Here is a 23,827-nt window from a genome sequence, read left to right as displayed (position 1 = left end):
TAGGTTGATCTGTGCAAATGCAGCAGCTATTTTTCTGCAAAGTCCATGTTTTTGGTATTGCATTTAAGATAGCAAGCCAAAACCCAGTCAAAAAAACTCAGTGCAGCGTACCGGTGCCAGTAACACCGTGTTTGCCATGTCCTCCAGCAGGGAGCAATACAAAATCCCATATGCCATGAGAGGGTCCCATCCACCTCAGGTGCACCTTTCTTGCGTGCAATACAGTGTCTGTAAGACTGTGCTTGGTGGGCATCCGGGCCACCACAGTGGAGAGGACTTGGAAGCAAGATCGCCTTTGGAGTAGAGAAGCAGGACAACACAGGGGAATAAAGTTGCTTATAGGAAATATATGAGGAGGAAGGGCCTCCTAAAGGAGCAAAAAGGCACATGGGTGGCAATAGGCTATTTGGTTCAGATGAAATGAGGACACAGGCCAGGGTACACGGTACACAGCTGTAACAGGGCAAAGCTGAATTTCTCTCAGCATTTTCTCTTCCATTTCCCAGCTGTGCCATCACAAGTGATGACAGGTAGGTCTAAGGCTTAGTCCCTTGTGACCAACTACAGACTACAGGAACTATTACTACTTATTTAAGTTGCTGCATGCCTGATGCCTCCTGGCTTTTTGGTGTGCACATTGGGTCATGTTAGCGCCACAGCAATCCATGCATGACAAAAGCTGGAGGACCCGGGAATACAGCACCAGCTTCTGAAATGAGTAATTTAACTTAAATTAGGATATTGCTGATGTATCATTTTCATCAAACTTGTCCTCTGAGCATGTCTTGAAATCTGTAATTCTTCTTTTGGATAAACCAGTGATTAGTGTCTCATTTGCACAAAGCCATAGTGCCTTTCTACTTGCTTGGTTAGTATGTTAATCAGGATGAAGCCCATATTCTTTGCTACTACCTAAAAGTTAGCCTCTGTCAGAGATTTAAGGGATGTGTGATCCAATTAAATGGGCATGATCGAACCTGCCATTAATAATTTATGATCCTAAAGTAAAAAACATTTCTCTCTGAAAATAAAACAGCCGACTGTTAAGGCTGATTTTTTGAAGTCCACTGTGTGAACTTTACTAACTCCCTACTTAATATTAGCTAACGCATAACTGAATTAGCTGTCCTAAATCATTCATCAGGCTTGAGTTATCCCTATGGGTGGGAAAAGGAAACATCAAAATCATACAGAGACATTAAGTGAAATACTTCTCCAATTAATAAGATGTTCAAGAAATGTTTCCAGTACCGTAAGTCAGTTTTATTTAAAAAATAGAGTCCAAACATATTTTTTGATAAGGTGCAACATATATACTGTTTTCTACAATTAAAAAAAACAAAGCCAAAGCAAAACAATATTCATAATTATAGTGTCATTCCATCACGGAATCAGTGGGTCTCCTGTAACTCTTAAACATTCTTTCCCTGCTTCATCAAAGTATAAGAATTAATAATCAGTATCACTGTGACAGCCAAAAGGTCTGGCTTATGTCATCCATGTTCTGTACTTTAATAATAAACTTTCTGGTACAGATTGCTTCAAGTACACATTGGAAGCTGAATGTAACTCTAATACAGTTCATGCAAAACAAAGGTACAATACTGAACTTGCATCATTTAAAGATTTTTGTTCTTTTGTTTAGTTTGACATCTTTGAAGTCCAACTGCTTGAACACGATGATTGAACTCAGGCTGCATAAAGTGAGCACTATATACTAAAGTACTTATGTAACTCTCAGATTGATCAGGCTACGTGACTATCTCGAGCTCTAAAAATTCAAATAAATACTTAAGGCTGAGATCTATACCTCTTGGAGTCTATTCAGTAACTTCTGAAACATATTGGGAATACAGATGGAAAACAGTGACTGATAATGGGCTTGTTATGGGGAAATACATTAAATCATTACATCAGAACTGCATTTTTTGAGAAAAGCATGTTATTAATTTATATTAAGACTGTTCCCCGTTCAGCCACTCAAGCAAAAAGAGTAATGAAGACTGTAGCATGGAGGAAGTTCAACAGAAAGACTTGGAAGTGTCTGAAATGTGAAGTTTTCTCATTAGCAAAGTCTGTACATTTTCAAAACCTTTCTTGTCATTCTAGCATCGCCTCAGCCTTGGTGATGCCCAGCAGCTGAAGTTGGCTATGGCTATGTCATTTCTGGAGAGCTAGATATCAGTCCCTGCTCTAAGGGGGTTTAACGTATTTTAAACAAGGAGCAGCAGTCTAACCATCCACATACAGTTACACATAAAAAGCTTTTTTTCTTGACCCCTTAGAAATTTAAACCATTCCATCTAAAGAGGAACCTGTTTGACAGAAAAGAGCTAGACCCCCATTTACCTGCCCTCTGCTTGCGGGGTAGTCCCAGGGTCAAATTGCACCTGCAATAAGTGCATAAATCGCCGTTCCTTCTGTTGTTGTTTCTTACAAACCACCATGCTGTTTTTATGGATCTTGTTCTTAAGCCCTGAGGGCTCCTCATATGCAGTCTAATAAGATGAGGCGACAAGTGATCACAGGGCTGACTGTTGGTTTTAATGGGTCAGACTTCTGGGTATTAATGGGAATTAGCCACAAAAGTTTATGCCTATGCATAGCCATAGACTGAGTTTAAGCTGATAATCCAAGTCAATACCCAAGTGAGTTTGTATTCATGGCCGATTTAACCTCAGTTAGGTGATGCTGTGTCTTTTTCTCAGGAAATGACAACTTTTTCAGTGTTGATTTATCATCCTAGTTCCCGTTAGCAAACACTGCGCTCAGTACTATCAATGCTCTCCAGTGTTAGCTCTGCCATGGACTACATGCTAATGCGGCATGGACTGAAATTTCCTTGGCTAACAGAGAAGGCTTTAGAACTCTCCTTTTCCCTGACATAAATGAAGCCTTGAGTTTGATTTCAAATAGCAGATAAATTCACTTCTCAATTTATTTCTCTTGGCTTATGAGTGAAAGAGGTATTTTAGTGTTCAAGTGGGGAGAGTATGCACATTTGTTTCCTATGTAAACATAAAGGAAGATGGAGAAAGTGTTCATCAAACATGTATGTGTTAACATTAAGAGCTATAGAAGTCAAAAGTAGAACACAGTCCTTCAGTTTTAATTTCAGAACAAGATTGCCCTCAAAAGTCAGCCTATTTATCTTATCCAAATCCCTTAGATTCTAGTTTTGGGTAGGAACTAACGTTCGTACTAAGCCCCTTTTGGGTTTAGTTGTGGGAATGCAATGATTTTATGATGTCATCTCTGTTCAAAAGAGGGAATCCGATGTTTAGGAGCTTGGTTGTTGACTTGATCGGTTTTTTATGAGTTTGGTTGATGATAGCTTCACAGAAAAACATAACAAACAACAATACTATGTTGTATTTACTATTTTCAGAAGGAAAGGGTTACTAGTTTTCATAGTTTTAACAATATCCCTTTAATAATACATTGTACTGCAGATGTTCAGTTAAAAAAAAATATACACTGAAATATTTATGGGCTTTGGCCAGCGCTACATATATTCATGTCAGTCTGTTGCAAACACTATTGTTAAATGGAGTACTTAGCAGATTAAAATTATCCCTTTACTTCTGTTTCTTTTACTTAAACAATTTGGGCCAAACTTTGTGTGAATGCAGTGGGACACATGCCAGAAGGAAGCAGGGTCACTGGAGATAAGAGGAGGAATTCGTGACATGCAACTTTGGGCATCTAACTTAGGGTGCACCTGGCTAGTTGTCTCGGTTCAGGGACGCAGTAATCATGCACATTGCCTACAAGTTGGATCAACAGTCTGGCTTTTGCCTGGAGTGAGCAACAGGCTTTTCTGGCATGAAAGGACTTCCCTCATCTATGTCCACGAAGACCATCTGGATGCAATGGACGTGAGCTACTGGTGTCTCTATGATTTTGAACAAAAATACCAGAGGTCTTAGATGCCTAAATGAAGGGTCCAGACTGTTAGAGGGTCTGAAGGGGATTCAGGGCATCTAGGTTAGGATGCAGCCTCTCTCCAGTCTTTAATCTTATAGTTATAAAGAAAACACTGGGCAGTGTGGATTACGTGTTACTGAGAGAAGAATTTGGTCTTCTGGTACTGATAGCAGTGAAGCGCTAGTACATTAACACAGACAATGTTGACCCTGTGCATCTCACATAGGACCAGAAAAAGGGTTTAGGAAAATTTAGCATTTTTACCTGAGTGACTTGGAGGTCCCGGGGCTGTTAAATCTTGTGTTCTTGCTGCAAACAGATCAATAATTAAAGCTTTGCATCGTTGTTTGCATTCTCAGTCCCTTTGATCTTATCCAGCCACAGTGTTGTGGGGATGGATTCCACAGTCCTGTGACTGGCAGATGTATAAAGAATAGATCTGCTACAGAATAAACATCTGTGACTGTTAAATTAACTTCAGCAATCTCTTGGCAGGTGCAAACAAATGCCAAGAAATAGCAATTATGAACTACATGGAGAACCAGGAATCAATGAGGAACTTCATTAGCTTGTGAAAAATGATGATGTACACAAGGAGAGACAGGCGAGGGATTCAATCTCTTGTCACTAACATTGACGAGAGCTGGATACCAGTCTCCCTTCAGTGCCTTTGAAAATTCCTCCACAGGCTTCCATGTTTTTTCCTGTTGTCACAGCAAACCACATAATACTAAATATTACAGTACCTGTATGCAAAATTGCATAGAGAAATAATAAATCCTTACAAATAAGTCACATTTCAACATTAATAAGGTGAAGCTGATTGACAGAAATGCTAAAAAGGACTAAAGCAGAGAGCAGGGGACACTACGTTTTGAAGTGAGTTGAAGTGTGTTCTTGCTCCTTTAACTCCAGTCCTGATTCACTTAACTTTTATAAAAATAAATGAAGATGACAACATTTTTTATTTTAAAACATGACAATTTTTTCCCTCATGAAAACGGTATAATTCAGTAACAAATCAATAGCCATGATTTCAGTAACAAAAACAACTGACATTACTCATACACACTCTCTAGTTTGGAACACAAATCTTTATATCTGTTAACAGCTTATATATAAACAGTGTCTGCTAGTCTTCACACCCGCCTCGAGAGTTACTGTGAACGTTGATGCATCCCACTGGCACTCCTGGCTCTGTCTGTAAGCACCACATCACTTACACCAACCAACATTCCAACTGAGCTGTTGGGAATCTCATTAAGGAAACACAGCTTGATGTCTGCAGCTGCTCAGAGCTTCTAAACTGCCTTCCTCATTAAATAAGTGCCATCCTGTATCCACTCCCTCTGTCAGAGACATATTGGGCCATTCCTCATACATGTTACATTTTCTTTTTAAACAAAATGAAACACCAAACATAGCCTTTGTGTTAATCTAGAAGGGATTCCTTTGGGGTTACTTTCTTCTTCTTTTACCAGTTTAGTTAAACATGATAGATTCAGGGTCCTGGTTTGCCATTTGAGCCATATGTCTTAATACATCCTTTTTAGTTATGATACCCAGCAGCCTCCTAGAGGAGAAAAGGAAAGGAAAGGTCAGCAGTAATCTCATATATCATCTGGTCTTTTCCCCTGTTCAGCTGCAGGGACATTTTGTGATTGCTTCCATATAGCACTGTCCATCTCATCCATTCCTCAATGATTATATTTTATAAAAAGCATTCTCACCTCATGTATTTTTACTACCCCAGCCGTGATCATTAAGTGAAATAGTTTGTGTTGTTACCTCTTTTTGTTGGGAACATGACCGAGTGAGGAGCTACAACTACTGACACTTTGTACAACAAAGTAATGAGTTTCCTTAAGCTCAGGCTACAGAAGACCAACAGCACAAAACCAAGGCACCAGTGCCCTGAACTAGGGCATGGGGTTTAGTAATACATGGACTAAGCTAAAGCACAGACTTTATGAAACTCTCACTGTTCGTCAGCAAAATTCCTTCAAATTTGAGAGATAATTTCTCATTTATGTGAAGCTAAATGAATTATATCTGTCAAGAAATATGAGGCCTATGGGATGTCTGACCCCAAGAGTCAAAAATTTCCTAACCTTCAGTATTCTGGAGCACAAGTCTTATGAGGAGCAGCTGAGGGAACTGGGGTTGTTTAGTCTGCAGAAGAGGAGGCTGAGGGGAGACCTCATCGCTCTCTACAATTACCTGAAAGGGGGTTCCAGAGAGGTGGGTGTTGGTCTCTTCTCCCAAGTGACTAGCGACAGGACAAAAGGAAATAGCCTCAAGTTGCTCCAGGCTGGATATTAGGAAAAATTTCTTTACTGAGAGAGTGGTGAAACACTGGAATAAGCTGCCTAGGGAAGTGGTGGAGTCACCCTCACTGGTGGTGTACAATGAACGTTTGGACGAAGCATTGTGGGACATAGTTTAATGGGCATGGTGGTGTTGATTGATGGTTGGATTTGATAATCTTACAGGTCTTTTCCAACCTTAGTGATTCTGTGATTCAAGGGCTTTTATATTCCAGTTCTTGAAGGCCATGAGGCGCTGAAATTTGAAGTTATGTCATTGCTATAGTTTTTTCACCTTTCATTTCTTGTAAGTGTTAGAACTGAAGATAAAAATTTCCAGATCCAAGCTCTTAAAATCAGGACCTAAATCTGTGTACCAATAATGGTCCTTATTTTCTTAATGCTGAGGACACTGCATTGATAGTAACAGTTGCAATATGTTTGAATAACAGTAAGGCTTTTTGTAGAAGACTAAATTTTAGTCTTCCACATTTGAAAATGATGGCTCTGGTTTTGCTATCCTGTTGTAAAGTTTCTTCTTACCACTAGATCCTGGGATGAGCAATGCTCCCAAAATAGCTCAAATCCCGTTGAAATTATACCATGTTCTAGTGCACATGGTACAGCTTTTTACTCTTCTAATTTCATATTTGCCCACACTTCTTCAGCTGTTCTTTGTGGGCTTTTGGTTTATATGCCTTTCTGGTTTCCTTTAAAGAAAGCTGAACATAGTAATTTTCTTCCACTGACATCTCTGTCACAGTTTTCACAAGCATCTAATCTAGCTGGATGTCTAGAAACAGGCACATCCTTTGCAAACAATAATGCTTGCCACATCTGCCTCTGTTGAAAACCGAGTGATAGTCGGAGTCAGAACGGTTTATTTTGTATTTATCTTTACCTCATCTAAATGACAATACACTAAGGATTTGGGAGAACAGAATGAAACACGACACCCAGCAAGGGCCATGTTGGTTCTGAGTCTGACTTCTTTTGCTGCCCTGGAGAGATACAGGGCAAGCTTTCCTTATTCTTCCATTCACAAAACAGTCAAAAATCAAAATATTCACTTAACTGTCTCAGTGGTGCTGATTAATTAGCTACTGTCTATACTTGGCTTTAAACAGGTAAAATGGCTTTTTTGTTAATGCTGAAGAAAATCTCCTCAGATTCTCTAAGCGTGCTTGACTCAGCATTTACTCACCCACTGCGAGTGACAAGACATTGCCGGAGTCCGAGTTTCCGGAAAATATCTACCACAGTCTCCATTGGCGTGTGGTCAGTGACAGTGAAAGGGCTCAGGTTGAGAATACGCCGCAGCTTCAGTGGATGGGGACTGTTGGGTGGCAGTTCTGGAGGGTCTTCAGTGAAATACACGATGGAGTTGCTCACCACCCCATCCTGACGCTGCCTTGCATTCTCTGTACAACAGAAAGATCAAGATAGACAGTGAGTTAGACTTGATAACAAAATAAAAAAAAATATCCTTCTTTGGAAAGCAAAGGTAGTAGTAGCTTTTTGTCTTTAATGTACTGAGGTCCCAGAAGTTGGGGTTCAGAGCAAACTTGAATTTCCTTGAGACATTGTTCCCTTGAAGCAAATCTAAGTGATATTTTCACAAGCACGTACTTTTGCTTGGTTGGGATAATGCTTTTCTGAATAAATATGCAGCTCATTGCATTCACAAACATCACTAATCCAATTTTTGTCAAATTCAAATGATTATATGTCATTTCCTCCATTGTGAGAATCACAACAGAAACTACTATTATATGCCCAAAGCAGTGGCGTCAACAGCCTGTGCAGTGTCCCAGCTGGCTTGGAGCAGAATGTTTGTTCCCAGACTTCTCAGTGAAGTGGGGGAAATCTGGGCATGGTGAATGGATTTATGAACACAAAGCTAGGGAAAGACAAATTCACATCCCAGGGATCTGGGGGCAGTGTGGGTGTTGTTCTAGACCAGCACACCCCTCTGGCATGCAGGGTGAATTTTGTGGTTTTATACTTAAATAGAGTTTGCATATCTAGATTTAAAAGGGCAGAAAAAAATTAGCATCCTACTTAAAGGAAAATAGTAAAGGGAAGAACAATATATAGCAGTAAATGAGTTTGATACATTTTTCTCAACAGTACATATTTGACCACCTTCAAAAGTTCAAAAGCTCTCATTCATACTTGGTCAAACTATGAAGTGAACTTTACGCTACACCTGGACTTTACATGATCAGTATAAGCCTTTTACTTTAAAGTATGCTCCAACAAGAATTCTTAGCATTGAAGTGGTTTATTTTCTTTGTAGTGTTTACCTTATTTCTACTCAACAGTACAGGGCGCCACTAGTATATGAGATGGATTTCCAAATGATAGACAGCTTCTCTCTCCCCAGAATAAGCATATCATGTGTTTGGCTCTGAGGGTTTAACTCTTTCTTCTTTTTTGGATAAATTCTCGGAAATGTCTGGAATTATTATCTTTGATTAATATAGGTTGCTTCTGTTCTTGAGAGGTACAGCAAATCAGACATACTCAAAGCATATGTATATATTCTTGGAGCTCATTGCCATCAATCAAAGCGCAGAAACCTGCTCCTGTGACTTGTAATGTGTAGACAGTAATGGTTTCCAACATGTTCCAGCTGCATTTTTTTCCCTTTAACGATCATTGTCTTGTAATATTTCTGGAACTGGAGTAGTGCTGGCTCAAACCTAATATCAGCACAGTATATGATTTTCAACCTTCTCACCCCACATATTACAAGCCCTATTGCAATTTATAGGAATGATGCTAACTTTGTCTCATCTTGTTTTGATTCATACATCTAATTTCAAGTGTGAACATGCCTGCATAGCTCTTTGATATATGATCTGTGGTAAGAGCTAACATTAATCAAACTGAAGGTAACTCCCACCCTTTGACAAAAACCCTTGACAGCTAGGTATTTCCTTCCCAAAGCTGCACCCAAAACAATAGGCCCAAGCATTTCAGTTACCACATTGCTGTTCCTAAGGCAGCAATGACCCTGAACAACAGTGATTAGCCAAAGCCATGACTTCACTCTTCCAAGCCAAACATCTCTCTTGAGAGATTTGAATGATGTAGTACTATTGAGCAAATTCAGTGGCATCAGAAAAATGGTGGACTTTCTATGCAGACTCACTGGATGAGGGAGTTAGAGTAAAGGTAAAACAGAAGAACAGATCATTTTTGTAGTCAGTGGGTAAGAAAAACAGATATAGCTTAACAGAAAGAGCAAAGCAAATGGATGATGATGTCTGGTTTTACAGAGTAATCTATGCAGAAGGTTCTTGTCATAGCTAGAGAGTGAATTAGTTCTCTCAAATGTGAAATGGCCTCTTATATTCAGGAGCTCACAGTTCACAGCCTATATTAACTATGTTGATCTTTCAACTCCACACTGGGAAAAGTACATTATACAGGCCACCTGGCTTGTGTCCAAGACTCTGCCTTTTGTATGATGCCTCTGAAGCTGTCCAAATTTAAGAAGAGCTTTACAGTGTCAAATACTCCCCTCCATAAGACTGTAAAGTAGGTGCCGTCTAAAACGTAAACACCTATTCCCAGAAGGTGCTCTGTCCACCTGACCTGCCTACCTGCTCAACAAGGACGAGCGGAAGGACACAATCCTCCTGGAGGTGCTTCTGAGCAAATGGAAGTGGCATTGCCATTCACTTTACAGGGACTGGATGCATTTCTAGAGCATACTTAGTGCTCCACTTAGTAAGAAAGAAATTATGTAAGGGTAAATCATGAGGCAGAGAGCTGTGTGTGAACGTATATTTGATGCGGGACTCAACAGCTATTGCCTTCATCCAAGAAATCAGTTGTGTGAGGGAATCAGAATGCTTCTCCAGAGTATTCCCTGGGCCGCCACACTGCTGATGCACAATTTATTGGGCCAGAGAAAGAAGCTGAAGCTTCTTGGTTGAAAGCATGTCTCTACATAGTGCAATGTGTGAAACCAAATCCAGATTTTAAGTCACAAAGACACAAACCATACTGGAAATATTAATAATTTATCACAGAGTCAGCACAGAATGACATCAGGCGCTGTCATACTCAACCCAAGAGAAAAAGGGTCACCAAAGGTCCCTGACAGGTGAGGATTTTAGGAAAACTGATCTATGCAGAGAAATTTTTGATTTTAAATCTCAGTTCTGCCTCAAATCCTATGAAAGATGCTCTTAACTAGAGCTGATCAGGAAACAGTACCTTTTCCTCTGGAAGATGTGGATGTCAAAGAAACAGCTTTCAAACAGGAAACCATTTCGATCTAAAATGTTCGCTGAGTTTATTTTTAACTGATTTCTTTGTTATCAGTGCATAGCTGGACATTTTCATGCATCTCTAGCAAGCCCATTCAGCCATGTTGCCATTTATAACATGAATCAAAAGACCCAGTTCTTCAAACTTCTCTGACTCGCTTCAGACAGTGTCTGATCTTTCTGCTTTTAAAGTGAGGGCTCTACATCTTCACTCCATGTAGTTTTCCCACTGACATACCTCCCTGCAAAGGAGATGCAAAAGGCTATAAAGTTAGGATGGCAGCAAGTGTTACAGCCATCATATGGCGCAGACAGTGTAAAAGCCAGACACAGGGTAGGCTAAATACATCTCATTAAGGTTTTTTTACTTCTCACACGAGAATGCCGAAGACGTTTGAAAATCATTAGCAAAAGCAGGACAAAATACAAACTATTTTATAAATGGTATCAGCCTGTGGCATTTACACATTTGGTGAAACCTTCAGACATATATTTACTTTCCTAGCTTGGCCATACAAGGCATCTTTTGTTACTGCCAAAGGAACATGATTAGCCCTCAGAAAATCAATTGTTTGAAAGGGGTATTGCAGCTAGCAGCCTTGGAATTCATCTTGGTGTCTTTAAAATCCTCTTATACTGAGATGGGTATACAGAGGATTATAACGTCATGGAGACTTTTTTTTGCTTGTTTTTGGAGGAGGGAGGAAGGAGCAACAACCAGTGATAGTGGGCTTTTAATGAAAAAGTTAGATTGCCAAACTCCTTGGAAGTTAAACTACAATTGTACAAATAGAGGATCTGTAGAACTGGCAGTAAGCCTCGTTCTGCTTTCCTGTGTTTTGAGAAATTAGTGATATAGCTAAATACAAAATTAATTCAATTCATAAACTATTTTCTCTAACTGAAATGCTATTTTACACCACAGAAGGGAAAAAATCAGAAAATAATTTCTTACTGAAGAGAATTCCGCACTACATTTTAAGGGGAGAAAACTGGGCTCTGTCATTTCTTTTCTTCTTCTGCATGTAGTATTGATGCAGCATTGGTGACTTTCTGCTATGGGATGAGAAGAAGGGAATCAAGTAACAGCTGAGTGTCCTTAAATAAATGAATATAAATTTTAGGTCTAATTACTTAGATGGAGTCTTTTTACATCCAGGAGACGAAAATAAATATGTATTAAGAAACCATGTGCTTTAAAGAGCACTGTTATTTCAAATTTTATTTTAGCTTTGTGAGAAGCGAGCAGGAAAGTGGCCCTCTAAAATAGCCCTGATTTTCAATTTATGGATTTTCTTTTCTGAAGAATATGGGAGTTTCCATCTGAGACAAAAAGTTTTTAAAGGTGCCTGAAGCAGAGGAACGAAACAGGCCCATGCAGAGAGGAATAATTCCATGTCAAGGAGATTTGGATATACCAGACATTCCACTCCCTGAGCAACCATGCCCAGCCAGCAGCCTGCCTGCCTGCCCGGCTGGCCCTCAGCACCACAGGACTTGCAGAATTGGGAGCACACTATGGAGTTGATTGGCCAGGCTCGCAGACCTCTGCAGCTCTGGATGCCCTGGTTATGGGGAAGGTGGGAACACTTGCTTTCATCCAATATACCTGTCTTTTCAATCCCCACCTAGCCATCAGGCCAACCAGGAAAGGACCTGATGGGTGAAAACCTGTAATGACCTGGATCAGGCTCTCAGGCAACCAGCCAGCTATCCACTGGATGCTTGACAAAACTCAGCCATCTTTACCAAACAACATCCTCCACTGAAAAGCTTTCCACCCCTAGCACAAAAGGCCTGCATGTGAGACAAATTGGGATAGTGCAACAAAAAGAAGCACAGGGACTTGCACTTCGTCACAGGGTGACAAAGGTTCACGACTGCCCCAGCTGCTACCAGCGGCCCATGGATACTGCAGGAAGCTCAGCACTGCAGTGGCTTTTCATCTGGTTCTGACAAAACTTCTGGACATATGAGTCAGATTTATCTCTGTTGTCTCTAGCAGAATTGTATTGTACTGTTGTGAGTGACAACAAAATTAAGCCCACAAAAGTCAAGCCCACAGAAGTCTACCAGATGGTATGCTACAATAGAAAAGCTTCCAGCTATGGGTCCTAGCAACTAGTAAAAGCCAGACTTGGGGAAAAAGTTAGGTTTGGTTCTTATTTATCCATTCTTCAAGGTGAATAACACTGGTAACATCCTACCCTATCAAAATTCCTGTCAAAATCAAACTTATGTACACTGATACTCTACTCACTTATTGCAAGAATCAGCTCTCGTCTCTGTGCAAATCCAATAAGTCTCTCTGAGTCTTTAGAAACCACTACTGGAAAGCCATTGTAGTCAGTCTCCTTGATTAATGTCTCGACATCCTCCACTGTCATGCTGTCCTGCGTCAGAACAGAGAGAGGAGCTTCACCACGCCTTGGTCTCATGACATCAGTTGCCAGGGTTCGGTGGGTGAATTCATCCTTCACATCCAGAAACGGGTAGCCGTTCAGATGAATGTGAGCTTCATAGATCCCTTCTTTCCCAAAGGCGTCTGCCACCCACTTGCTTGTGACAGCTGCAGCCATAAGAGGTACAATGTACTCCAGGCCTCCAGTTAGCTCAAACATAATCACCACCAGAGAGACCGTCATTCGGGTAACACCACCTGCCAACAAGGAAAGCAGTCAAGTTTCCCTCAGTGCTCTTGAAGTATACATACTAAGCAATTTTGACTTTTACACTCAAAAAGGCATGAGATTATTCATGCTGAGTACTTTGCGCTTATACTTTGTGAAGTATTTTTGGGCTTATTTCACTGAAGAAAGAGATTTTTCATCTACTGCAATTTTCGTCAGAAAGATTGAGTGAACTTGCTCAAGCAAAAGATGCTAACATTGACAAGAAAATACTGAATGCTAAAAGACTGAGTTATCAAACCAGAAAGCATGCCAAAAAATCAGCTATACTGGATACTTGAGAAACTAAAACTGAATCTTGCCATTAATCCTCTAAAATTACTCCAAGAATCAGGTAAGTACCATGGGTGGTACAGGTAGGAGCATTGAGAGCTGGTCTTCACATTGGTTTACCTATCGCATTCATACTGAAGAGAGAGTTAAGCATTATGTTTGGGCATGACATGGTTACAAAGTCCTATGTAAGGATAGCTTAGGGCTACTGCAGAAACTGTGTTACAGCTTAAACCCAAGCTTTTGTTATCATTATAACATACAGTTTGAACTGCATACAACTTCTTTTGAGGCCATCAAGGCATGCAGCCATACACAGGGTTGTAGCTGTATTTTTCAATCTAGTCTTTCTGTATTACTTTCATAAGTAAGCTCCTTACTCCTTCAGTTTACATTAAAGGATAAAAATAATCACATAAGTGCAGACAAGTGTGTATGTATCACTGAATTATTAGGTAACATTTCTTTGCCTCTGTTCAAAAGGTGAATTTAATAAATCTGCTATTTTTAGGCCTCAAAATACAGCACCAGTTTAGATGAGAGAAATCAGAAACAAGTCATTAAAAGACGCTTTGAATCTAGCAGCATACAGGAAAATTAAATTGTTGATTTTTTAACACAATGATCTGGATATGACTTTCATCTGAGGAATGACTTAAACTTCCAACTCTGAAAAGCTAAGAGCAGATACCAGAGTAAGGATCATTTAATACTTAGTCTGTATGTCTTACGCTAAGTGAGACAGTGACCATTCTGCTGTATGTCTCACCATACTATTAAAATCACTGCACCTAGATTTGGACCTGTTGAAAGAGGAAGTGATTGCTGACTAGCAGATTAACTGGAATATCAGATCAATTTTTGTGTATCATTTCTTTTATGAACATTAAGAACATTTATGAACAAGAGGAAATGCTTCACTCTTTTTGACAGTAAGATTCATCCTAGCTATTTTAATGTGTTTACACTGCTGTAGGTGTTCACATCCAAAGGGGTGATCTAGATTGCCTTTATAATCTCTGGAGAAAAACAGGTACTTTTGAGGCCAAATTCATCTGTTCATTTGCCTGGTTTTATATGTCTATCGCCAGATGAGACTGATCTTTCCAGTATCTCATTTTTCTGTTTTGACTGTGAAGGGTATCAACACAGCTAGCTCAGATGTTGATGTGTACATTACAGACATTAAATTTAGACAAGTAAATCCCACCCTTCCTTCCCCTATAACTGATCACACAAATGATCCTACTTTTCTAACATGAGACTCCAAAACTGAAACTTTTCCAGTCCTTCCCTGAGTACATTTGTCATTTCACATCTACCAGTTACATTAATCATGTGTTACGCCTCCCCACTATTATTTCATCGTCTAATGATGGTATCAACAACAACAACAAAAGGAGGTAGAACATACAAGTACAGAAGGGGAAAGATATGATCAGGCAAAAACATGTTCAGATGGTATGCTTGTAACACTGCTGTTGCATCTATGACTAGAAATTTGATATGTGAGGTATTATTCAATGATCTTGCTTTAATAGTTAACAGATCATTCCTGTTATATCCAATAAATCCTGTTGATTGAATGTAATCAGATATTTGCCTGTGGTCAAAACAAAAACCAAAAGACAGCCCAGCTGACCGTAGTGTGACACACAGCCAAAATAAGACCCAGAATGTTTACCTCTGTGTAGCTTAAAATTTCACCAGAACTGGGAATTTTGTTCCCTGCACTGATAAAGAGCACAGTCTAAACAAGGAAGTAGCATTAGTCCAGCTACAGTGGATTTCAATACATCAAAAGGGAAAAAAAAACAAGCAAAAAACATTCCTTCTTGGAAACCTGTAGCCTAACTTTAATTTTTTTCCTTTCCTTTTATGTGCTTTCTGGCAGATTACAAGGAATAGGCAGGCATTGGTGACCGCAAGCTTCTCTTTTGTTGACTACTTGGTAGACCACTGCAGAGACCATGTGAGGAAGCTGCCCATGCTTTTATGCTTTTTAGCCCATCACATCTCTTACATCCAGAAATGCCAGCATAGCACCTAACACAAACACAAAGCCTTCATAAACAATTTGTACGTCCCCAAACATCAGTGTTATCCATGCACAAAGCAATGATCAGCAAGTACTGTACCCAAGCAAGCTGCCGCTCCCACCATAGCATAAAGTCCTGGTGTAACACAGTCTGCCCCGGGTCTGCACCAGTTTCTGAAGATGATCCAGTCATGGTGGTGATATGCCAGCTGCTCTACTCCGATCCCAACCATCCTGCCAGCCATGGCTCCAACAGCCATGCTAGGAATGAAAAGACCTGAAGGGATCTTGAATAAAATACAGACACATGAGCACCTTGACAAAAATTACTAATAATGAACTTATTGATCAAACAATTTATTATTAGTGGTAAGACAACACCGTTCCCTTATTAAATGCTAGCTCAGAAAGCCATAGGGTTTTGGCAGCCTACAGTAATGTTCCCCATGGTCTGAGTTAGGTTTCTGCAGTGACTGAGTTTGTGTGGCTATATGTGTATTAACAGCTTTATAAAATTTTAATGCATTTTTTTAAAGTAATTTTTAATCCTATCTGCTGCATCATACTGAAATTGGTAGATAAATGGTATTTCTCAATAATAGTCTGCTTTTAAAGTCAAGATGCTCCTGGTTTTGCCTTTATTGCTTTCTCAGCAGGAAGTCAGGACCTGCTGATGGTTCTGTCATGGGCATGAGAATAATCTTAACTGAAAATAACATCTTGATTTCAACCTGTATCACGTGGAATACTTTACGGTTTTATTACTACTCTTTCAGGCTAAATCAGACCAGATTCTAAATGAAATGTCAAACACAGAATAAAAATTTAGGGAAAGGAGGCTTACTGCTCAGAGGCAGCCATTTCTTCATCACAGTTTGCTATATATTTTCCAGGAAGTTCTGTGAATCATTACCTTGTTGTCTGCTATACAGACAAGTCACAAACCATTAAAAAACAGTATTTAAAAAAAAAAAAAGAAAAGAAAGTGAAAATTCACTTTGCCTTGGCTAAGTGCATTTTCTCTTAGATGTCAAGTGCACCTGTCAAGTTGGAGACAAATTTCCTGGTGGAGAAAACAACTCAGATCTGTTGCAAGGGCTTGCATGGAGTTTTTGTTGGTTTTAGAGAGGAAAGGTTGTTCTACCTTTTTGATTCTGAAAATATACCTTGAGCTTCCTAGATAACTAAGCTAATAACCTCTGCACAGCCCAGGAGCATTAGGACTGATAACAGTAGGAGCTATCTTCCCCACCATATAGTGTTAATTTTTTTGATACAGTCGGATTGGGCTTTCTAGATTTGATGAGTAAAGATATTTTGTCTGTTCTTTGCCAGAATAGTTTTTCCACAACTGGCTGCCAGCTCCAGCACAAATCACTTTTCTGCAGTGAAGGGCATCTGATTTAAAATCATCCTCCAGAAACATTACACCTGCGCTCTTAAACTTTCACTCATTCTCCCTGCTCAGGAAATCAGTAGGACTCAGTCACTGGTCCTAAGTGACCTTCTACCATTTAGTAGTTCTTGTTATCAAGGACATCCCAAATGGAGAAAACACGAAAGAAAAGCAAAACTCCAACAACTTCCTACTATTTTTGGGGTAACAAACCTTCTAAAAGATGGATCCTCAGTTCCAGCTAGTTTTTAAGAGAAAGATGATATGCTTTAGCTTTGAGCGTGGCATAACATATAGTGTATAAATCAGAAAAACTTCCCATCATCTGCTGCAATCAGATCCAGAACTAAATGCTCAGATAATGGGAGCTGTAGACAGACAGATATGTGTTATATTTGGGCTCTAGCAATCAGGTATATAAAACTCACCATGAACAGCTTTGTATATATTAAAAGCTTGGATAAATTGTTCTTGGACCTTTTATCACTCATTTATGGCGGGGAGGAGGAATGAAAGGAAAAAGTTGCAAATCCAGAATAATCAAATGATACATCCGTCAGTCCTCCCACTCATTCTCTCTTTTTTTCCAAGATACAGTGCTTAAAAAGATTCAGAAATAGAACTTTTCAGCTACTTTTATATTTTTGTGAGGTTTTAAATGTGTAAATCAGTACATTCAAAACTAATACTTCCCTGAGCATGGCTGCCTTGAGGCACATTAAGACATTAATCCAACAAGACAAACAATGACGTAAATAGTCCATATCCCTGAGAGAGCTCAAAGACAGCTGCAGTGGGAATCATCTTGAATTTGCTTATTGGCAAGAATTTAAATTCACACCCAGATTTCTTTTTCACTTAATAAAACTGCAGATGACTAGAAGGTGGAAAAGCAGGGCTCGTCCCTTTGCTGTGACAGGGGCCCGCAGAGCAAGGTGCTGTCAAGCAGGTGAACCAGCAGGCATATCAACTACACCTGTGTGGCTGGGTGTAGGTCAGAGGCACACAAGCCCTGCCAGATAGACCACAGCTGCTGATGGCAACCCATCAGCATGTGCCATGTGCTCGTGACAGCTTCTGCACCTGTCCCCGATTTACCTTCATGCCAAAAGTGAATATCGTGATGACAATTTTAAACACCAAAGCCAAGGCAAGCTGCCACATGGCGGTGTAGACTCCAGGACCAGCAGGTCTGTCGGGAATGTCATCCACTGGCCGGGTCATGTTTGGATCATTGATATAGTCGCAGAGCTGCGAGGACTCCAGGGCACCGCAGTCATTGAAGAGCTCTGAGATCAGCTCACTGGTGCTCCTCCGGGTGTAGGGGTTGGGGTAGGCGATGATGGCGGTGATAGCCGTTATCACTATAACCTCCAAGACTGGGTATTTCCCAAGTCTGGTGGTTTTTCGCCTCCTGCACCAGGCAATGTTGCATCGGATAAAGAGGGTCCCCCAGAGGCCGCCGAAGACACCAAGCAGGATGAAGGGAAAGAGTTCAGCCATGTACCAGGGGGTGTGGTACTCCACATAGAACAGGACCAGCCGGCTGTTTCCGAAAGGATTGATGGACCTCAGTGTGAAGGCAGCCACGAGAGCAGCAAAAAATGATCTCCAGAGGGTTTTTAGGGGAAAGTAGTAGCTGACCTAAAACCAAGCAGAGACCGTAAACACTTCACTGAGTGTGACAGAGGGTATTTGCTTTAATTATTCACTGGAGCACTGCGCACAGTAAGCCATCGCTGCTTGTTTCATCTGTGACTTTACATCTGGCTTTACTGGGAACACCAGTCCTTACCACAGCCAGAATGTGTTCATAAAGGTATCAGAAAAGGCATTTTCAGATTTCAGATAGGGAGCAGCAACCACTGAAAAATCGATAGATCTAAATCCAAAGTTGCTGGCTAGAGAGGATAAGATGGGTGCTCAACAGCTCAGCCCATGCAGCAGCAAGCTGAAATCTGGAGACAGCTCAGCACAGTGATACATTTCCAGATTAAATAATTTCATTTCTTTCTGGAAAGCCAGTGCTCTTCTTTTACTCAAATTATGCTAAAATACCTGGCTATTTCTTGTTACTAGAAATCAAAGATTACTTTTGCTTTAGAAGAAAAATAAGCATATAAATATCTGAAAAATAAAGAGGAATATTAAAAAAAGGCACCAAGTGAAAGTATATTTACTGAAGCAAGTGCACTGCCAGGTCTCACCTCTTCCAGACTAAAAAGCACACCTCCAATTGGAGCCCCAAAGGCAACAGAAACTCCTGCGGCGGCTGCAGCCGAGAGCACCTACAAAGCAAATATTTACGTACAAGGCATGAGTCCTTTGAAACACCAAGTATCTGGACAGGGAAATTAGAGATTATTTGAACCAACCTCACCTCTCTCCTCTTCCCTTCATTCTTGCTGTACTTTGAGAAAAGGCTGCTGAAGAAGTTTCCACAGCAACAGGCCACATGGACTAATGGCCCCTCTTTCCCAAGGCTGAGGCCTGAAGATACCACCAGAACCAAGGTGACTGTTTTGATTAAAAGTGTCCACTTTCCCAGGTAGCCCCTAATAATGAACCCACTCAAGATGGTTTTTATCTGGAAAGCAGGAAGAACATGTTGAAGAGGTGAAGAAACCTTTTCTACTCCAAACTTGCAAATGGAATTAAAACCCCAGAGGAGTTAAAAAAAATCGCAGACTGCTTGAAAAGAGACAGTGATGGAGAGAAAGAAACCATAGGTATGGCAACTTTCCCACAATGATATCTGAGCAGGGGTTAAGCAGACCACACTTTTACTGTTCTTATGGGTGGTCCCCTGTGTTGGTAAGGAGCCTTACAGAGATCAATAGAAATACGAAACTGTTGCATATCTCCTTGGCTTACAGGATCATAGTTAAACTAGACCCAACTTTAACAAAGCAGAAAAAAGCAAATAAACAACTGCAGATTTTTCACAGTTAAAACGAGAAAAAAAACGTTCTAAATATTTGGAATGGCCTTGCCATAAAAGCATGCAAGTATTATGAAATTAGAAAGTCCAAAAAATCTTATTTTTACACATTTCCTCTTAATTTTGCATGAGAGTGGCTAGAATAGAGCACATTGCACGTGTATGGCACACAGGTTGCAAGGTGGGATTTGGGTTTGGACTCTAGCCCTGGCAAGAGACTGGAGTTGAGCTTCACCTCACATGAGAGATTTACCACTCGGAAAATAGATTTACAATTAACTATGAAAACTTTTTTAAAACACTTATAGATATATCAAATATGTAACAAACACACACATGTGACTACTTTGAAACATGGAAATTATTTAAATATTTCAAATTATTTGTGGTGGGTTTTTTTCCTGATTGGCTATGAATCATTTGGATGCTCCTCCTAGAGATGAAGGAAAAAAGTATGCCAAGATTTCTAAAATTTGGGCTGTTGATTCTGTCTGCTAGATTCCTAAGTAGTAATCCCAGTGGTTCTATAGCACTTTTAACAAAAGATTGCCCTGATTTCAAAAATTTTGAGTACCTATGCTGCTTGAATTACAGGGTTCCTCATTTTAACAGCTTAAATAGGGACTGAGGCTCAATATGTAAAATATTGAAAACCAAGTAGAGATTTTGGCTGCTGTAACGCTGTCATGCCAGCATGACATGGTGTACAAGGACACAATTTGCAGAAGATGGACAGCCAGACACTTTTCAGGCATCCCAAATGATGGGCATCTCGCATCTTCAGTAGCTTAGGAAACCTTAGCTTTGTAGCCCTCCCTCTTTATTTTATTTTGGTTTTATTTAAAGCCTAGCCTAGAAAATGACTGTTTTTGTAACTGGTCCAAGTAATTTCATCCAAGGAAAATTCTGTATAATCTTCTAATGAGTATGTGTCTCAGCCACAATAAGTTGGAGTCCTTAAAGTGATAACTGGGAGCCGTCGATTTTTAATTCAAGCTCTGGCAATGAAGAAGTATGTACATTAATCTGTCACAGTGGCATTTGAACATTTTCTACTACGAAAAATTTAGATGGGCACCATAAAGGCATGTTAGAAAAAGGATTGAAAGTAGATGAGCTGGAAAGACAATCTTCTTGTTCCTATGCTATCTCATAGAACAGTTCTGTAATGGGAGAAGGTAGCAAATTATCTTTTCTTTGTTTGGTTTGGTTTTTGGATATTCATCCATGAAGAGAAACTCACCTCTGGGATTCCAGAGCCACAGGCATAGGGAGCAAACACTCTGACCAGGGAGACTGCCAGGAAAGCAAAACATAGAGCCCACATAATGTATAGAAAATAGTTTAGAATGTAAGCACTTGCACCCTAGAAAAATAACAGTAACAAACATTGTTAGACAAATGCAGGGTGGTAAATCTCATCCTTCTACTGGGGATCATGATGGCCTGGAGCCTGGTCTTTTCATTTACATGCTAGCTGCTGCTTTTCCTCAGTAAGGACAAATGGCTTTATATACTCCAACAATTTTATTACTTATGGAAAGAAGCAGCATACTAATATATACCTAACCCAGTCCATACAGTCTGTTTGCAAGGGACCCAAACACCTTAAACAGAGCATCTTTCAAGCACTAAAAAATTAAGCCAACCACAAAAAGTTCCAAAATGTCAAACAAATCTGCCACAAGGGCAAAAATAATTGGTGATTAAAAAGCACCTAATGAAGGAATGTGCTGTTTCGTCCCATGGTGGGTGATAGGGGATGAGACCCTGATACATCTTTTTCTGAGGGCTGGTATTCAAACGTCAGCTCTCCATGCAGATCCTGATCTTTTCAAATTACATCCCTGTGTATATTAGTAGCCGGTTCAGTTCACAAATGGGAAGGGTAAAACCATAAATAAATTCTTTCCTTCTATATGATGCTGTCTGTGATAGGGTTGAAAATCTTTTGAAAACACAATAGCTTGGCAGATTCCACTCAGACACATCTCAATCATTTTTGCCCTGATATTTTAAAAGCATTCCGGTCAATAATAAAACCTATCTTCGAGCGGAATAGCTTTACTTTACTGACAAAATGGAAATGCTAATGATCATTAGCAGTGGTTGAGTGTGCAGTGCCATAGTGAAAGCATAGTCAGTACTGACCTTCAAGCTTCCTACCTGTCTCCAATGGTCAAGTCAAAACTGTTGTTAAAATCTGCCTTAGAATACCCCTCCCTCTTCACAAGCATAATGTTTTAGATTAATTTCAAAAACCCCACCTACACAGACAAAAGAGAATCTAGTCAGAGGCATCGAATTGATACAAGGAGCTTAAGCCTTCAAACAATCTCCTCTAGCAAAATGACACTACAGAATAAAAAACAAGATGAATCTCAGTGCATGAATTGGTATGAATCCTTCACCCCTAAGTGAACTCTTCCTACCGGATGCAATCCCAGCTGCTCAAGAACACTGGGGCCCCTGTCTTTGCTCTGCAGGACAGCAGCCTGGATATCAATATTATGATAAATCAAGTAGGAAAACAGGCATTAATCAGTTGTATCGTGTCTTCAGTTAACAGAACTGGCCAGGTCCAGTTCCCAGTCATAAAAAAGCCTAGAGCTGAGAAGTCTCCCTGTTCGCAAGCCTGCAAGGACTCACCCTTTCACAGTACAAATGCTTGCTAGCCTCATTTTCCAGGTCTCTGTCCAATTGAAAAGACAGTAAGGGAACCACTGCCCTTGTCCTTATGGATATATTTGGAAGAAAGGTAATTCGTTAAGGTCCTCTTGTGCTTGCTCAAGTTAGCAGATGGCTTTGTTGATAACAGCAGAAGAGCAATACGATGCCATCCCCCAGTGCCCTGAGACTAAGCAGTCATGGATCCCACACTTACAGTGATTGACATCTGTCTGTAGTAACCATGGATTTTGTTGCTACAGCTGAAGACAGTCTCATTTCCTCATTAATGTCCTCTCCTAGTGCTTTCAATTACAAACAGCTATGGCAATATTTGCTCTTTCTCTAGAGAAAACTCTGGATATGTTGCCCCAGGGCAAAATTCTCCTGTCAGTGTGAACCTGGAGTAATTCCAAAGAAGACCAATGCCATTAAAGCAATTTGGCCCTACAATGTTGAGCAAAAGCTGCAGTTTTGCTTCTAAATTCACTGTAGTCAAATTAACTTTGTTTCTTTTTACTTCCTCTTTTTTTCACATCTCAGAAGTCACATGAAAACTATGTCAGCTCATTACTGCAATCACACATACACCTACAGCACTGTGACAGGACCCCAGAAGAGTCTATATGGCCAGTTCAGTCTTATCTCTTGGGACAACTCTTGTTGTTACATTTTCTAGATATCTGGCATTCTGCAGGTCCAACTGCAGGAGTTTCTAATGATTAATAATAAGAAAACCTTTGGGAAGTGAAGGAGTAGGAATTCAGTGTAGCAAATGGCTCATTTCTCATTCATTACATGCCATTACTAAGGCCCTGAATCAGTAAAAGTCTTAAGCACGTACACTGGAATCACAAAGGCTGAAAATGCTCATCAGCACAGATGATTCTGCTAAGACCTTTTCCACTAGTGGCTTGTAGGACTCACCCTGGCAGCAATAGTAATGAAGCATGCAGGGGAACTGAGCAAAACCTTGCATTTTAGTTTGCAAGACCTAGCAGTATTTCAGATCTGGTGTCAGTCCAATTCAGGTACAAATGGAGCACAACTGAAAACAACCCTCACAAACTCAAAATAGTGACATAAAATACATCCCTCAGGATGCCATCCATGGCTGACCAATGCTTGTTTTCTCCAGAGGCCAAGAGCTTTCCTCTGACTTGACTTGGGATCTCACAGCTTGCAGACTCTCCAGTGGACGTTACAAATTGGGAACTGGGTTCCAGGTATAGAGGGGCTTCCTTGTCTTGCAGGTCTCAGCTTCATGACAGGACATCCAGAAGCCCTGGGATGGGAATCCAGTCCA

At 40.2% G+C, this 23,827-nt stretch overlaps 1 protein-coding gene across 1 annotated transcript in view; it reads right to left on the bottom strand.

Annotated features, from left to right (window-relative positions):
• Positions 1 to 4,919: 4,919 nt before the first annotated feature.
• Positions 4,920 to 23,827, bottom strand: part of CLCN4 (chloride voltage-gated channel 4) — a 47,729-nt gene continuing 28,821 nt past the window's right edge. Inside the window, exons 5-12 of the mRNA XM_059816146.1 lie at positions 21,098 to 21,220; positions 19,294 to 19,500; positions 19,121 to 19,201; positions 18,012 to 18,557; positions 15,618 to 15,804; positions 12,777 to 13,175; positions 7,438 to 7,654; positions 4,920 to 5,500 (exon numbers count right to left, since the gene is read on the bottom strand). Coding sequence (XP_059672129.1) covers positions 5,410 to 5,500; positions 7,438 to 7,654; positions 12,777 to 13,175; positions 15,618 to 15,804; positions 18,012 to 18,557; positions 19,121 to 19,201; positions 19,294 to 19,500; positions 21,098 to 21,220 — 1,851 coding nt within the window. The 3' untranslated portion in view covers positions 4,920 to 5,409. The remainder of the gene's footprint in view (positions 5,501 to 7,437; positions 7,655 to 12,776; positions 13,176 to 15,617; positions 15,805 to 18,011; positions 18,558 to 19,120; positions 19,202 to 19,293; positions 19,501 to 21,097; positions 21,221 to 23,827) is intronic.

This window comes from Gavia stellata, chromosome 1 (assembly GCF_030936135.1).
Source record: "Gavia stellata isolate bGavSte3 chromosome 1, bGavSte3.hap2, whole genome shotgun sequence".
NCBI classification, from domain to species: domain Eukaryota; kingdom Metazoa; phylum Chordata; class Aves; order Gaviiformes; family Gaviidae; genus Gavia; species Gavia stellata.
This window is presented reverse-complemented; position numbering and strand designations above follow the sequence as displayed.